This window comes from Ptychodera flava, chromosome 19 (assembly GCF_041260155.1).
Source record: "Ptychodera flava strain L36383 chromosome 19, AS_Pfla_20210202, whole genome shotgun sequence".
Taxonomy (NCBI): domain Eukaryota; kingdom Metazoa; phylum Hemichordata; class Enteropneusta; family Ptychoderidae; genus Ptychodera; species Ptychodera flava.
In genome coordinates this window covers 12,871,376-12,890,035 of record NC_091946.1, presented here as the reverse complement: position 1 = coordinate 12,890,035, position 18,660 = coordinate 12,871,376, and the positions used below count along the sequence as shown (strand labels likewise).

General features: G+C 36.3%; 2 protein-coding genes across 2 annotated transcripts in view; both read left to right on the top strand.

Annotated features, from left to right (window-relative positions):
• LOC139118616 (alpha-1,2-mannosyltransferase ALG9-like) overlaps positions 1–18,660 on the top strand; it is a 513,500-nt gene that overhangs the window by 195,331 nt on the left and 299,509 nt on the right. The window lies entirely within an intron of this gene.
• Positions 1,469–18,660, top strand: part of LOC139118607 (transmembrane protein 164-like) — a 56,028-nt gene continuing 38,836 nt past the window's right edge. The window contains exon 1 of the mRNA XM_070682018.1: positions 1,469–2,143. Within this exon, the coding sequence (XP_070538119.1) occupies positions 1,802–2,143 (342 nt within the window). The 5' untranslated portion in view covers positions 1,469–1,801. The remainder of the gene's footprint in view (positions 2,144–18,660) is intronic.

The following is an 18,660-nucleotide window of genomic DNA, read 5'->3' as shown; positions in this document are numbered from 1 at the left end:
CGATTTTCGGCTCGATCTATCGATCCCGTGGCCAGTATGCCCGCCACTGTAACCTAGTGAGTATTTTGGTTACAATGGCGCGCATATCGACTACGGGATCGATAGATCGAGCCGAAAATCGATCTATTCAACAGACTACCCAGCGGAGGAGTGCCTGTGTACTGGCCGTTTGTTTTTAAAATCTCTCCTCTAATGATAGCAACGATATCTTTCAATCTAGGGCCTAAAAAGATTGGATCTTTTTCAACTTACATTCTCAAATATTGAAGTATTGATATTTTGTCATATAAAAAGCACTTTAACTTCTGTAAAGACAGAACTTTTATATAATACGTACGAAATTTGGACTAAAAATAAAAAATGTTGTCAGTGACTCCAATACGAATACGAATACGAATACGAAAACGAATACGAAAACGAATACGAAAATAACTTCAGCATCGTACTTCATGCGCGCAGTACATGTCGCTTCGCGCTTCGTACGATGTTGTGTACACGGAGTGTGCTAATTTAACGTTAGTACGAAGTCTTCTATACGAAAGATTTTGTTTCTGTAAACTACTCTCAAATTGTTGACATGTAATTAATTCTTTTTTATTGTGGTTGTTCTTCCATCGGCCTGGCTCGGGCTCGCTCACTGTACAGTGTACTGTAGTCGAGACCATGGGGATAACTCCGTATTGCAACATGTAGGTGCTTTCTTCTCATCCACTTGCATGTTTATTGAGTATAATTTAAGTACTTAAATGGCAAAATTAGCGATCGAGGAAGGTGACAAAAACAACAACAAGTGCTCTGCTAGCTGCTTCCCATTGTGGTGATTAGCTGCTTGCCATTGTGGTGCTTTTGATACCCCTGCCAAGGTGCAGTTGGAGGTGAGAGCGGACGACCTCATGTGACCTCGTGCCCTCTCCTCTACCCCTTAAGACAGCCTCTGTGTGTTGATCGATGTGTACACAGTGATTAATTGAGGTGCTCAGCGATTTTACGAAATCAATTAAATTTACTTTATTTTTAACTATTACATGGCTATTTTGTGATTTTTGGCTGCTCTAATTAAGATTTCGTTTGTGTGTTTTAACAGACGAAGTATTGTGTGAGGGATTACTTTCCACAAATGAGTAAGGCTACAAGCAGTAATTAGTTATTTTTGTCAGATAAGCACGTTTTGTCAGATAAGCGCCGTACAGACGTAGACTCAACCCAGGACCGCATCGCGGCTGAATTCGCGGCTGATGATGCGATAAATCGATCGCATCGCGCGCGCGGGAGGGGATGAGCGAAAAAAAAATCTTAATTTGTACTGATAAAATTAAATACTTATTAAAATGACCCAAAGTAATATTTCAGCCGGTTCAAGAGGCTGCAACTGCTTTCGCAAACCTCTGAGAATCAATAAAATCATACGCGTTTCGAACTATGTTGGCGGAAGAAGAAAGGATAGATATGGTATGCTATCCGGTTTAGGGATTCTCCTCAGTAAGCCTCCGCACTACGCAGTGAGGTCATCACTTCAATAGTGGACGATATGATTATGGTCCCATTGAATGAAATCGGAGCAGTATTTTTGAGAGCAGAGTCTAACTCTTTGTGCTAGAGCCCACTGTACTGTAAGGTATACTCGCAGTCGGGAAGTGATTGTTAACCGGATGTTTTCATTCAATTTACGAAGTGCGTGCAGCGAAAAATGAAGCGGATTTCGTAGGAAGGACCGGTGCACGCAGAAACCAGATCTTGCAATCGACCGTCTGAAACAGGAGAAGCGAAGAATTTGATAAAACTGACTGGAAATATCGGTAATATGTCTAGTTACAACTGGCAAAATATGTTTGACTGGGCCTACGGTGGAGTTGATCCAAAATTTGTCGGAAACGGTGGTCCTGAGTGTGCGAATTTCATGGGACTTTACCAACGAGCGATCGAAACGGTTGTATTCACGACATTCGCCTTACTCGAAGTGTACTACTCGTGGGGCCGTTTAAAGATCCCTGACGTCCCCAGGACCGAGCCATCGGACCGCTTAGGGAAAAGGATTTTATTAGTTGTACTTTGTCTGACATTTGGCGTAGAAATTGGGTTTAAATTCGCCACAAGAACCGTAATTTATCTCCTAAATCCGTGCCATCTTTTAACGGCGATTCAGGTGAGTGAACTTGACTGTGGTACCTCCGGAAGTGTGGATGTGTACGTTTAAACAGTCATACTATTGAGCCCGCATGCGATGTAAGAAATTAGTGGTTTGTCTTTTGTAGCCCCTACAACTTACAATGTTTGGAAATTCGTGTTTTGGATCGGCGCCGGCTAATCACGCCATACATAGTGTACACACGTGGACGGGTAATATAACACACTTTGCAGGGTAGCAGTACAACTGGCAAGGGACCGCCCCCATCCATTGTATGTGTACAGAGTATACAAAAGTCAGGGACGATTTTCCAGCACGTTGTACTGTAGGTAAATATAACGGGCTCTGATATCAGAGCGCACTTTTGCACCGTGACAAGGTGCAGGGCGTCCTGTCTGGACTGAAAATCAGATCATGTGGGTTGTCCCCTTTTAAGTACCCAGATGATGAACGCTGTTCCTCAAAATTTGACGGCGTATTTTTTTCGATTAGAACGGTATTACATAAATTTTACACCGAATGCTGTGTTTTGGAGAACACAATTTGTTCTCAATCGTAGTACCTTCAAACTGACACTGGTTATTGGATCACACAGAATACCCTAACCCATGACACAAGGGACCTTCCTGTGCCTTTATTTATATATATGGAGAGATTCTGCTTTCATGGGCCAAATTTGTTTTTTTAGACTGTCAGCTATGTGCTGTCTACCTGAACTGTGACCATACGTAAGACAATGTGGAAACATACCTCACAATGCTACATAACATTGCTACAAATGAAGCCATCCCAAACTACTGTAATTCTCTTGCAAAGAAAATGAATTGTGTTCATTGTTTTTAACAGTATTTACAGGAATTTTTCCCTACATATCTGCCAGTTGCCAGTTACTTTCAACATCATTGTTTACCGATGCGATCTGCAGGCAGTGGCTATCCAATTTGTTGTACTAACACATGTAAATTGTGAGTCACGCGATCCTAAGTACCACATGTCATTTTGCTGGCATTTTCGTGAAAAACATCACACAGCATAGTGTGCCAGCTCTATACAAAACTCGTGGATAGAGTAAGTGTGATACAGGTGCATTCGGCGTTATTTTGCAATATACATCAATATTCAGGAAGATTAAACAGCGGAAATAGCAATTGGAATAGCATGAAAGTGTAAATTGTCTCCATATTGCACATTTCATCGGTAGCAACATAAGAGCTGTGTACACATGACCCAGCACAATTCTGCCATCGTAAGCACAAGGTATTGGATTACTTCTCACCTCATCTGCATAACTCTTGAATACAATACCAGACTTACACCAGACCAAATGTCAATAGCTGTGTCAATACAGAATACTAGGATTTCCAAGTCTAAATGATAAATTTAAGTATTTGGAGGATAGATAAGATTGTTGAATTCGTTAGAATATATTGCCTCCTCAGCCCTTGTCTTGAAGTTTGCAATTTCAGAACTGAGGTGTTGTTTAGTTTCCATAATTTGTATGTCATCTTTCTGAACCATCCATTCAGAACTTTACCATATAGACCAGTGCATGGTAGAGGTCAAAGGTAGCTCTGCATGGCAGGGCTGTGTGTTACCGGCGTTATACGTCCTCCCACCAAAGTCAGTAACACGCAGCCCTGCCATGCAGAGCTAAGGTCAAAGGCAAACGCATATGTTGTGTAATGTTTCCAAAGGGGCCGTAGATAATCAAAACAGGAGCATGACAAAGCGAAACTCATTTTGTTTAGGGCTAAGTTATCCAGTTTTATTTTGATTAGTTTCCACAAATTCCTGTTAATTATATAATTAGGTGCTATAGTTACACTGTGCAAGTCATGTATATGCTGATTGTACACAATTACTATGCAAATTTTGTTCAGAAGTTTTTGGTTTTTCAAAATTTTGTGAGCACAGTGCAGTTCAGCACTCGATTTATTCAGCTTTTTGGGATCATGATTTTGTCTGATTTATAAATCTGATCTATAAATCTTAATTTTGTATGCATAATTTTACACTTTCGAAGTTTGGGAGGGGGAAACCTGATTTGAGGTTGAACATAATTAGCATCGTTCGTTCACAATCCCATACCAGTTGAACCATAGACCCTTCAGGGTTTAAGGTTCAACCTGACAACTTATCTGATCCTATCTGATTGCCTTTTTGGTAGTCGTATGATGGACCCTTGAACAAAGAAATATAGGTTGCAAGGGTGAAAGGCTACAATTAAACTGATAATGATGATGAGTCAAGTGAAAAATGCACATGAAGCCTGAAGGAGTGTTGATGTACAATGTAGATCACAAAAAAATTTTCAAAAATGTGCTGAAATTTATACCATTTAAGACGAGTGGCCAAATGACCAAAAATTAAACTTGAAACAAACACAAAAATATTTTGGTTTCTATGTTCAAACTCCCTATTACTGTATCAGATTTTTTAACCAATATCCAATTCATCAGTGTGACAAAAACCTATGAAAGAAAACTCAATAGTATTTCCCCTAAGCAATATTTCACGGAGATGATGTTATTCTGAAAAAGATAACTCAACGCAAGAGCAATAGTAAAATAATAAAAAATAATAATAATAATAATAATAATAAATAAATAATAGTAATAATGACATGAAAAAAGATAAGTGATCAGCTAGGTTACTGTATGAAGCAGAGTAAGTAGAAAGAGATTTTGCCTCACTGCAGTGGCAAATTGTAAATTTCATGAGTTGACACTTTTGTGTAAGCAAAGACATGGGTAGAAACCTCAATATAGGTTAGTCATGTAGTGTCAGTATCATGTGATGATGAAGAAACAGATTTCACTGTTTAGTTTTATCCTGTTTTTATCAAAATACATATATATACAGATTTATCTGTACTGTCAGATTTCAAGTTGCCGATTAATCAAACTCAACTCTGCTACACCCCCTAATGCCGTGCCAGAACTGGGAGGCAGTCACATCTCCTTAGTGACCAATATGTCTTTCATAATTCTGTCGTTGGCCATCTTTGAAAACATCTCTGATTTATTGAGCTTTTTGTCTGAAACATTAAATGCATCTCTAGAAAAAGCTCTCTCAATCGATTTCCCTACTGTTTGGTTTGTGTGGGTTGTTTGATTTAAAAGGAACATGCAAACGACTGCAAATGGAACTCTTTTGAAAGGTTTGAGAATTCAGCTCCATTTTTTCCCAGGGATAATCCATGTGTAGGCAATAGAGATCACATCTGGTTCAAAGTTAGTAAAACAGAGCACTGTAATATAATGCACACACTCTACTTAATATGGCGTAAGCTAATTTTATTCACAGAAAGTAAAATCTCAAATTCACACCGAGCAAAAAATGAAAAGACTACATCAGACTTCATTGTAACGTATTAAGTACTGTGGTATTTTAGGGGGTTTTTAATTTGATTGTTTCTCCAAAATATAGCTATTCTTATAGTTACCACATGTGAATTCCACTTTTGCAGCCCTTCTTTCCATGTGTGCTCCCTCAACCCATTTACCACCATGGTTTAGTCCCAGCCCATTGTGATCAGTGGTGATTGTGGGTGTATTAACTGTTTACAGGGAATTGAGAAATGGACAGGGTCAATTTTCAGACAGAAATTGGGAGAGAAAGCAAAAGCAAATTTGGGCATGATGTGGCTTTGCTGGTTTTGAACATGTACTTTAAATTTTTCACACTCTGAAATCATTTGTTATGATCTATGGAAATTGAAGAGAAGGCATCTTCATGGTACAGTACTCAAACAATTGTACATGAAAGCTAGACTGCTATAACATCGAACAATATGTTATATTTGTGAAATTAGAGCCATATTTTCAAGCTGTTCATTCCAGAATTGAACATTTCGTACTTATGATACTTTAGCCACACATTATCAGACTCTGCAGATGAGAATCTATTGTGCATTCAAATTTTGAAAGGAGACACTGTATCACAGCTGAATGGCAAGACTAAACAGGCAACCTTCGTTTTAATTGATTGACAAAGTGACACAATTGATATTATGCAAATTCATATTGACACTTCCATTGACTGGTTGCAGTTGACCTACAGGGAAGTATTGAATTCATAACACATGTGACAAGTTCACTCAGTTCTCTGTTTGATTTTCCTGTAAATACCACCTGTTTTTTCCCGAGTTGTTCCCTGAAAATATCCTTGGGAACCGAGGCAGGCTAGTAGACGTAGGTACCAGTATCAGTGGCAATGTTTCATTATGAAAACAGTAAAATTTCTTGAAATCACCTCCACATAAGTCATATGAGTACAAGTTGCCTAGAAGTGGTCAGTTGCAGATGTCTTTCCAGGAAGACAAGTTGACTAGAAATATCGGTGCAGCTAGCCTTGATGGTGCGTTTCATTTTGACAAGGATATGAGTATCCGGCAAGCTTTGACAATTTAATTTCTTTGTTGATATTTCCCACACCATTAACCATTCAGAGCAGTAAAGACAGCTGACACATCCACGAGGAAGTATAATGAAAAAGCTGAACAATAAAATCTACGGTGCACTGAGAAAACCTTTGAATGAAGAGAAGACCGCCTCATTTGAATAATTGATTGTTTCATTTAATTGATTACCAGTAAGAGCTGGCTAATAACTGTGCATAAACATGTTATCCATACAAAATTGCATAAAAATTTTCAGTCATCTGACGTTCTTGTGTAGGCTGTTGAGCATTTGGATATGATTTGATTTCCGGCAGAACACTTGCCTGAAAATGTGGAAACAGGTTCCTGTCTTTATACCCAGGAAGTTTTATGGGAAGTTTTATCAGAGGTGTGTGAAGTCCATGCTGTTTAGTGATAACAGCTGCATAGTGCATTCACCACACTGCTATCCTATCGCTGCAATAGACCCAATCGTGAGGCTTTTGTAGAGAAAGTTCTTTTGTAGTGACAGCATTTTGATGAGCGGCAAATGGAAAGAATTTGTTCAATATGGTGATATTTTGAATATGGTTTCTCCATATTTCTATTGTATGTTTGCAATCCAGAGAAAGATCTCCTTTACTACAGTGACAGCTGGCATGCTCTGTTTATTTTTAACACCCCTACACTTTATTAACGGCTCTCCCATTGTTGTCTGAGGAGGCATCGACTGGACTTTTAAACCCTTGCACTGTGTACGCTCTAACTGACATACAGTAATCCTCTTACTACCAAGGTCAGTTACCGTTAATGAAGGGCAACTTGACCTAAGCAGTTTAAGTGTATTGTTTGCTGTTGAATAAAGGAATTTACAGAATAATAAATGTTGCTCATTTCATTCTGTGCGACAAATATGTGCTTGGAATTCTAGATACATCATTTACCAGGTTGCACATCATTGTGTTAATGTTTTTGCCATACTTTCAAGGATGATTTATTTGTGGCCAAAGATGAGGTAGATATTGTTGCATTTTTAGATATAGAAGTAATACAACATTCCTAAAGCCTTCATTCTAGGCTTCCTGTAATGCCCAGACAATGAAAATTATACTCCTAACATATTGCTTTTGAGGCATGAAACAAAAACCTTGTATTGCAAGTTATGCTGAAATTTTTGTCGTCCATCATTGAAAATTGAGGATCCATTGGAATTACATAGAAGCAAAACATATATGTAATGAGTGAGATGGCTTTGACAAACAATGATTGTATGAAATATAAATCAAATATTTATTTCTGCTCTAGTTGCCATTAAGTGCCTGTAAGGACTCTTATATTGAAACCAATCTCTAATGACGAAGCCTGCATTATCTAGGAGACTAGTTGACATTTGGTTTTGACATTTTCTGAAGTTTTGCCAATTTTCAGGGCTTGTCATCAATCAAGTTGCAGAGATCACTACCTATGCAGAGAGCCTGAAATCTTGTTTATTTGATTCATTCAATACTTTGCTTGCCCTGAGGGGAGTATAGACCACACAGCTGAACCCAAGAGAACGGTGGGAAGGTGATTTATTGTGTATGTAATTAAATAATTTTCATACCTTTGTTGTGCTGTGCATACCCTTTTCAGCAGTGTAATTGTCAGATTAATTGAAAACAAGAGAAGCATGTTAAGAAAAAACAAAAAACTTGACAAGCAAATAGGGAACATACTCGTCAGTATGCATGGCTCATCACCAGAATTAACTAAAAGTATACTTCTCCTGTATGCCGAATGATATCACTGCTGAAAATGAACTTTCAACGGTTCCATAGCTCCATCCAGATCAATGTAAAGTTGCCAAAAGATTCAGAGACATGCAAAATATGGTTCTCAGCTTTTAATCCATGGGACATGGATCTACACTTTTATTTTCCAGCCTTATCACCAAATATGCATGCCAATTATTTGTTGTAAATGTTGAAAAGGTGAAAAATATCCAGGAAAATGTCTGAACTGCAAAAAAATGTCTTCTTTCTCTCGTTTATCAAAAGATTTATGTGATGATTTTGTACTGTCTCTTATATACTAGTGAAATAGAGAAAAGGGGGAATAATTATTTTACCATCATTGATAAAATACCAGAGTTTACCATGTATTTTGATAGAACAGCTATAAATCTTGCCATTTTATCAAACGACCAAAACAATATCATGCATGGAACTGGTGCTGCAGTCATGCTTGTCAAACCCATGTATTGAGGTCAGAGGTCACTTCCTGATGACATTGCACCCTTTGCAGGTATCAGTTTAGTATGTCATAGGTACGCCTATTGAGGAAATTTTCTGTGTATCTGGGTATTAATTAAGGGTCTGTACAAATAAACCAAGTGTATCATATAGAAATACATGAAGTGTTATAGCTATCTATCTGTTTGCATCAGTTATTATAAGCTACTTAATTTCTACTTTGGCATACATCTATCACTTAAGCTTTTTTGTACAGTACGCACAAGCTCTTTGTAAAAAACACTAACACACATAGTACCCTGTGTAAATATCATGTAACAGGCAATTATCTTTTAGATTATTCATTATAAATATTTCCACTGAACACACAAATCTCATTCTTTCAAATTTGTCAAATTGTCTATCATGAGGAAACTGTTGTATGAGCCCATCATCAACATGGCAGTTGTTTCGAGAGTGATGTTTCCTGTTTAAATTGAGTGTGAAGTGATTTTACACATATCCCCTAAGTGCTGCTTTCAATGTGCAAATTTGCAAAATGTAAATAATTTATCCAATAACTACCAGTGTACTACCAGTTCATGCTTTGTAAAATGATATGCATGCATACATAATGAGGTCAGAGTGTTATATTTTTGCAAAGAGATAGTGTTGTATTCTTGATGTTCACTACAACCCTCACAAGTTAAAAGGAGTTTGCATCCAAAAACAGCGGTATATGGTATGTTTACTGTTCCAATACGTGAACTTGATGGGTCAGGTCAGACCATCCCTATTACGTGTATCAAGCTATTTGTGGTTTGCTTCGATATACATCAAGAACCGAAAAAGGAAAGACGTTTGAATACATTTTATACGATATTGACTTTTGTAAAAAGAAATATTGCAATCTACACCACAGTTTGCAATGGTTGCTCAGTACTCGCATCTTGTACACGCTGTGGTGATGACCTTTGCCCCCTGTAAGTATGCAAATGTAATGATAATACCCATTAAATCAACAGTGCGTATTCCTGTTCCTCAGATCATACACGGTGCTGTGTCTGTAGAATAGACAATCGTAAAGTATGTTTCCGGGATACTTGTACTCAAAGGGGCAACAGCTGTGAATTCTGATGATGTTATCATTTTGTTCTAGAAAACAAGTCTATTTTGTCCTTTTTTGCTGGAAATGTCAGCCTAGTAAATATAAAATATTTTGTACAATAATATGCAATATTCTCATTCAAAAAACTGGATTCCAGTTGTCAACAATAATGTGGGATATTGTGCAAATATAGAATGTTGATACTTTGATCACCAGGTATAGAGAATGCAACTGCATTTCACACATACAAGAAAAAGAATTACAAAATACAAAAGTTTTCGTAAATTGGGTTTCAAATCTTAACAGAGAAATTTGGTTTTGGATAAATATCCAAATGAAATCAGACAGCCTTTCTAAACAAAACTAGAAAGAAAATTCAAAAAATAAGCAAGCCGACTGACAACAAAAAATAGCAAACAATGGCACAGAATGGACATTATATATAATTTATTATTGATGGAGGATGATTGATGCAAGTCAGCCATGACGGTTTGCGAACACAGGGAAATAATCCAGATATATTATTATACACATTTTCTATGTTCTCTAATGGCTTTAATATATACAAGAGGGAAGTTAGATAAAGGCGACATCTGACTAACACCTACCAGCTCACTGTCTATAACAGCCACAGCCAGTTATTTAAGAATTGAAAGAATCACCTCAGTAAAATGTATCGCAACGAAAACACTGCAAAGTATTCTTCAAACTTTTATAAAATTACAATCTGCGAAGTTATGTATAAGTGAATTTTGGCCAACATACATGCATGGGTTTTGCCTTCCAATGCAGAGAATGATATAATCTTGCCTTTTATCTCATGTCATTACAGAAATACATCAGTGTTTCCACTTGCTCTGTAGAATAATCATCAATGCACTGCATCTGCAGTGAGCTAGTATTTTGTGTATGAATCACTTCATCATTTATTGCCAACATTGACCAAACAAGTGCTCACTCTAGCTGATAGGACAATCTTCTTACTCGATCAAACCATATCAAAGATAAGTAACATGACCTTGCAACAATATTAGTTTCACAGGTATTATATTATTCATCTATAAATAAAAGATTACAATCAGTTTTTTCGATCATGGACAGTTCAAGTACTTGGGAACTCACTTCCTACTGACTTGGATGGCAAATAGGGAGAACCCCAAACCTTCAGGGCATTTTGATGCATATCCACCTTTCCCTTCCCGTTTTCGCTGGTTTACAAAAAAATTGTAGTCTTCGGTAGCTTGCCAATCCAGCCAGTTATTTAGGAATTGAAGTACAAGCTGTGTATATTTTCATCAGTATAATTGGTATTTGGCCCTGAAAGTTTGATACAATATTTGCATGCTGATTGTTTACAGTTGATGTTATGATGTCCTTTAAAGAAAGGGAACAACTCTTAACAGTCTCGTAATGACATGTTTAAACCGGCGTAATCTTTTTTAGGCTAGTTTTATGAATTATTCATGGCGACAAACCGCATGTGATCACCTGATGCACTTAAGGTAGAACTCACCTCGGGGACAGACATTCGGACTCTCAAACTTTTACAATTTTCTTCTGATATATCACATGTTGAGGTTCATTTTAAAGCTCTTGGTGAAAGAAAACTTTTCATCGGCTTAGTTTTTTGAAATTAGAAAATTTTTATTTTTCTCTATAGAGTTAACACAGGGATGGCAGCCATTTTGAATTTCTAATATCGGTAAATCTTGAGTAATTTGTTTCTCTAGTACCAAAATTTGCATGGTGACCCCCTGTTTTTATTCTTGATTGTGAAAGAGAATGATTGAAAGATTCCTTGAGGAAAGTTAGAGCAAAAGTTTAAGTCTTTCACTTTCGAGGTGCATACTACCTTAACAAACTCCAGACAATCAGGGAAGATCAGAGGCAAGAAAATGTTTAAGCTATATCCCCCATGGTAAATGAATTTTTAATTTGATTTACTCAAGCATATTACATCAATGATAATAATTCACATGCCATGAAATGTTTCATCTTTGCTGACTATAAACATCTGTATTTACACTTTTCTACTCACATGTACAAGCGTGAGTTGCAAGGTGTTGACAGACAAGAATGTTTCAGTGACACCAAAAAGACAAACGTACACAGGTTTGCAAGATATGTATGCCAATGGTGATACAAGAAAGAGTTAAAAATCCCTAGATTCTACATGTTTTCTGTACATGGTAATACCACTACACAATGTAGTTTTCTTACCAAGCGCCTTTACAGAATGTATATTCAATGTTAGTGTATTATCACACAAAACACAAGCTACTGTAAGTTTCTATGTTATTTCACTTTATCTGAATACTGAATATGGGGAGACTATAGATGCATTGTTGTTGTTTTTGGCAGTGCAGTGTGTGACTCTAATGAAAAACAAAAAAAAAAGATAAATTCAAACTTCAATAATTGACCCAACATGAATGCACGAGATTTTAAAGCCGTATGACATATGCCTCTTCTCATTATTCATGGCTACTTCTTAAAACACTGCTGAAAATATTCTCAGAGCTTCCAGACTGTAACACCTAGAGCCGGTACCACCTGAGGGTATTCATGGGAATTAACAAGACTGTATTATTCACATTGCATCTGTATATTTTATTACCACTTTGTAAAGCATTTGCACATTGTACAGTCATAGGACAAAGCTACGGAAAACCTGCAAAATTTTTACTTTTTGTCACATGATGTATTCATTTAATCATTGTGGTCAAAGATTTCACATCATATGAATATCAATATACAGATAATGTATTAAATAAAAATAATAAATAAATAAATAAATAAATAAATAGACAAGGATGATAGATAGACTGCAAAATTAAAAATATATGGAAATAAGAATGGTTACCCCTAATGATCATATACCTGCAGGTGGCATGGTATTCGAAGTCCAATTTACATCTGAGTAATAAGGTGAAATTGAATTGATTAAAATTGTCAGCGTTTATCATGTGATGAATAGCTCTTGAATTTCACGGCTTTAGAAAAAGAAAGTGTGATCTGTTTAGGAAAGGTGAGTGGGTTGTTATATTGGCAGCTCCCAGGGTAATGAAATTGTTCAGTTGAATGCGAATGGTTAAATGCTATGCCAACACCTCAATTTGCATTTTGTAATGAGTGCACTTCTTGTACAATCAGTGCTGAAAGGTGGATACTCCTCAGCAGATCATCACATGTGATGCTTGGACAACAGATTAAAAATGTATTCATACTTTTCTAGAAGATGTTTAAATAAACGGGACACGCTGTTATCATATTTTCCAGTGTTTAACTAATGTGTGGGTGTACTAATGGTATTGATTTGAAATTTCAGACTCACAGAAATTTACCGCAGTTAACCACTACTGTGTAAATTCAATGGGAATATAATATGAAGGCCAATTTGATTTAGTGAAATTCTATATACTAATATGACGACTGCTAGTGTGTACATGTGTGGATATTTCAAAACCCATGTTCTTGATGCACATGTACAGCACTGTGCAGTATAGTGACGACCAGATCTTAGTTGAAGTCGTAGTGATTGAATGCATTTTTGATCAAATTCCTAATCCCCACTGAAATTGCTCCATCCATTGACGCTATGTGATACATTTCATCCTTTGAAGTTAATAATAGTGCGTGTCTTTCCAATAATGGCTTGCTTTAAAGAGGTAGTTGGAGGGGGAGGGGGGCCAATCAGTGTCCGATCAGCCCAAGAAAATTAGTTTGAGCTGTGTGTACTGTTCAATAAAGTCAACCAACTTGTTTGATGGAGGAACTTCAAACGATGTTCATTTATGATAATGTGATAAATTTCTATTCTAGCAGTGTTTTAATTCATGTCAGAAACTGAAATATTTTCAGGAGTTTCAGGTTAGGGGAAGAGGTGCTTGCTATGATTTTAATTAATCAACTGGCAACACCTGGTCAAAAAAGTAGTTTAACATCAATTGATGCACTTAAAATCTTAAAACAGTGATACAGAAACCCCCAGTTTCAATTTCCAGCTCAAAGCACAATTGATAATTAATTTTGATATGATATAGATTTTTGTAGGTCACATTTGGACAAATATAACAATTTCATTGCACAGTGTTTCCTGATGCATAAACATGTATGTCTTACCCTCGTAAATCATGCGATTTCTTTAATACCGTATACTGCAGTTTATATGAATATATGTTACGTGAAATACATCTTAATACAAGGCAAAGTTGTGTCATCGACAGAAGAAATTGCTGAGCTATACCAAGAAATGTCTTTGTCCAAAACAACCAGGAAATGCATGTAATGTACCGGAGGTATTGAAACCACTCAGACAGGATGTTGTAGTCAGGAAGACTGTAAAAACAGTTGTTTCAGTTTCAACAAACAATAGATAGAGTGTAGCTTGCTTTGGGGCTAGTTCATGTCTGGCTCAAATCAACTCACCATCCATGACTGAATTCATGAAGGGGTGATCATTGAAATTGTTGCCTGTTCATGAAGTTCATGTGTCTTCAAGTATTGACTTCGAATTGATGTACCTAAATATAAAGTAACATTATGCTGTAATTTTTGTGGTTCAAAAAGTAAAATGTAATCAATTCTGCATTGCCAATCTCTTTATTGAGGGCAAGATGTTTAAATAAGTATATTGAGGTTCAAACCAGGATTAAAATACATGATTTGTCAAGAAGTGTGTATATGCAATACTATTACCGGTACCAGTATACATCTACCATCAAGAAGCTATTATACAGAATGACTGTTTGGTAACATTTTGTAATCAGGCACCTCAAGCACAGTTTCCATTGCCAGTGCTTATGCAAGTTCTCTTCATGGCCACTTTCTATGACTCAGTCACTTTTTAGAGGTTATAAACGGCAAGCAAGGGTATTTGGTTGCAAATATAAGACCTGGGGTGAAAATTAGCATATTTTGGTGGGAAGTAATCACTGAGCTTGAGCGAAGTTAGGTGATAATTTCACCCAAATATGCTACATGTAATTGTTACTCTAGAGGTCTTACATCCCCAACCAAATACACAAATCCACTGTTTATAACCTCATTGTAATATGATAAAGTTTAATACAAGTGGGCAATATTGTTATTTCTAACCCGACGGTAGGAGGAGGGTTCAGGAGCCTCAGCAACATGAACTCTATTAGCACGTGTCAATACGAGCCACACGTGCGCGTGCACAGTGGCTTCCATGCAATAAGGTAACAGTGTGGATTATTGACCTACACATGTATGTGGAAAAGGTTGTAGGATGAGGCATGGTAATTCTATCCAGTATAAGAATGCATTGTACAGGTAAACCTGTTTACCCTCCACAGGTAGACATATGTGGCATACCTTGGAGGAGAAATTTAAAACTTGATACGGATAGTTTGAATCTAACATGACACATACATGTACATGCTTTGATGTGTCAAAACTTTACAATTATAGCAGTATTACTTCTAAAAGCAAGATTTTTTCGACAGTTCTGTAATGAAGATGTAATGAACACGTTGATGTGAAACTTACTCGTTATCACAAAGGATATGGCTTTTTATTACTACAGTATTTCACTTCCAAAAAAGCAAAATGAACAATAGGGGTCAGAGAAAAGTTCAGGGCTTGAAATACCTGGATTCATGCTGCACTATGCTTGTCAATGTTATGTTATTGTTAGTAGATTGCCAGACTGCATGAATACTGTGCATGTTGAAAGTATTACAGCATATGTTCTGATCTTTACCCGTATATGCTAAATTATCTTGTTGTTTGTCATTTTGACCTGCAAAATTGTCATTGTCTAAAAATATATTGTTGAAAATTAAAGAAATTTACAGACGTACGACAGTTAGTCAACATGACACAAATTTTGCATTCGTACAAATATGATGGCACATGTTGTCCTGTATTGAACTCTCAAGCTGATGCATATAGATGTAAAAAACCCTACATAACAGTGTCATGTTGCAAAAAAATCTTCCTTCAACCCCTGTACTTGTGCTGCAGCATAATGCAGTGAACTGTTCCAGGATATTGATAATTGAATGACAAAAACTGCTTTTTATCAAGATTGGAAATATAAAAGCAAGACATTTTATGTCAGCTGTGAAAGGTAATTTATGCTTGCTGGTGAGGATTAATTGTACAGCAAACTTTATCAGTGAGTATGCTGGCAACAGCTAATGTTTGCTGAAACAATTGTTCTACTGCGGAATATAAAAGACGGGATGTGTTCCACTGACTCAGTACACCCAAAAGATCATGTGTTACTGGTACAAACAAACGCATGTGTACAAACACTTATAGAAATGCACGTATTTCTGTGTGCGTTTGTGCTTGTGGCTTTGTTTTTTACCGTTGTCCATTCGAATTCAGGATTTAATCTATTGAAACAAACAAACAAGGTATTAATAGCCGACAACATTTTATTGTTTTCTTTGAAAGTGAACTTCAGATAAAATCTAATAGTATGTCAAAACACTTCCCCATTGTAGGCATGCAAGTCTTAATTTCGTATCAAGAATGCATTTCGTTTGTAATCTCTTTCTGATCTACTTTGAAGGTATTGTTGTAGAGTGGGAGCAACGTGAGAAACTTGATACACTGAGAGTGAGAGAAAAGCCCTTTGCTAGTAGGTTTATAAAGATTTGTAGGAAATCTAATCTTTTTCCCCATATCATGTCTTTACAGCAGGCCATGCAACACTATACTCATGCTACTTCAATGAAAATGTATCAAGCGTCATGCAGAAACCGGCAGGATCAAATTCCCATGCATTTTTAAAGCCCCATTTAAGCTGTGAATTTTGATGTACCATCCTGCATTTTTGTTCTGTTTGTAAGATGTGTTTTCTCGTTCTATTCTCCAAATCACTTGTGAATTCAGCATGTGTATGTGTGTAGTGTTGATAATTACAGTTGATGACTAAATTTTAGTCCAGATACATGTTGTCAAAAATATTTAAAATACTGTGAATATTTTACAATCTATTTTGTTGGCAAGGTCAATTCATAATTGAGGAAGATGAATAAAAACACAAAGTTCTGTTTATTGAACCAAATAATGAAAACATTTCAAAATGTTACAGCTATTGTCCGGTTAATACTATCTGAAAGTGTACCATTGCCAGTCTTTGCCTTCCTTTCGCATCCCTATTGACGTACTCAATTTCGAAAAAGGCCGGATCATTTTCCAGATAGCCTCTATCAGAATGCCCATGCAAGCAATACTCAAAGTGAAAACAGATTTAGGTTAAGGAGATAACAAATTCACACAGGAACAGACGTGGCAAGCTCATGGACAACCTTGAATGAGAAACTAATAATAGAATTATGCTAATTTCTATTGCTGGCCAGATATTTTATTTCCTTCATATATGTCTTTGTAATTGTTGTGGCAGAAACCATATGACAGCGTACACATTTTAGTCCATTCATTGTCATGAATAATTCAAAATTCTTCCAATTGGCCAACTAAAATTTTTTTATGTTGTTCCTATAAAAGATGTTCTCAATATAAGTATCTTTTACAAAAGAAAACTGCAAATGTAATGAATTGCATGGTGTTGTCTATCTTTTAGAAGATACCAAATTTGTAATTAAGAATTTTCTGTTAGAGTTAGCCATCTCTCAAATAGAAACAGTCCTTGTATACCAATGCCATTAGGTTTAGGGATTACTATAATATGATTGACATCACAAATTACTTTGTGAAATGAATTCGTCCTAAATTAATTAAATTTTATTGTGTGTTGCGAATGTGCAGCTGTCACTAATTGGATAATGAGAAATAATTTGAAATGTAACAATACACAATTAATTAGAATGACAGACAGTAATTGAAGAGCGACATGTCCATTTTGTTCTTAGCAATAAAAGCAATGGATTGGCTGTACCCCCTGGACTATATCCAGACTTCACACCCCCTCCCCAGTTATACCCAGACTTCCCAACCCTCCTTCACAAGAGGTGAATCATTTAAGTGCCTGTTACAGATGAGTTTTACTTCACGCAAAGCCATTCTTTTGGTTGATCTCCCTCAAGTGTCCCACTGATAAGTTGAGTCTAGTGAGGTTTTGTGTTTTTTGTCACACACAAACCTTCTTATAGCTACTATAGACTATAGTCTATAGAAGCTATTGGGATGGGTATCCGTCCGGCGTCCGTCGTCAGTCTGTATGTATGTATGTATGTATGTATGTATGTATGTATGTATGTATGTATGTATGTATGTATGTCCGTTTGTGAGGCGTCCGTCCACTCAAATATCTTGAGAACCGCAGTACTTACTGATTTGATATTTGTTGTGTAGATGAAAAATACGATTTTGAGAAACTATTTTTTTAATTTTTTGATATTGTTGAAAATAGGCAAATTAATGCCAAAAAAGGTGTTTTGGTAAAAAATCTTCTTCTTCATAACCGCTGGTCAGACAGCTTTGTTATTTGGTATACAGGTCCCTAGGGGTAACCCAACTTAGACTTGTTCAAATTGTGATGAAATATGCAAATCTGTATTTTTAAGGAATTTTTTTGTCATTTTTGGTCAAAATTTGACTTACATTGTATGTAATTCTTGTACTGTATAAACCCTATCAATTCACCCAGAAAAAAATAATTAATATGATTTTAAATAATTGAATTAATTAGGAAATCATCAAAGCCAAAATAATTTTAGTGTAGAATTATCAGAAAGTTCAACTTTTTTTGACAGTTCATAGTGAAATGCTTACCATCTTGGAGGATTAAAACATGTAAAGGCAACTTTCCTGAATCCCAACTTTGACATATTCTGAACCGTCATTTATTGTGCCCTGTATGTTATCTAAAAGAAATTGCTCAAAATAGTCAATAGAG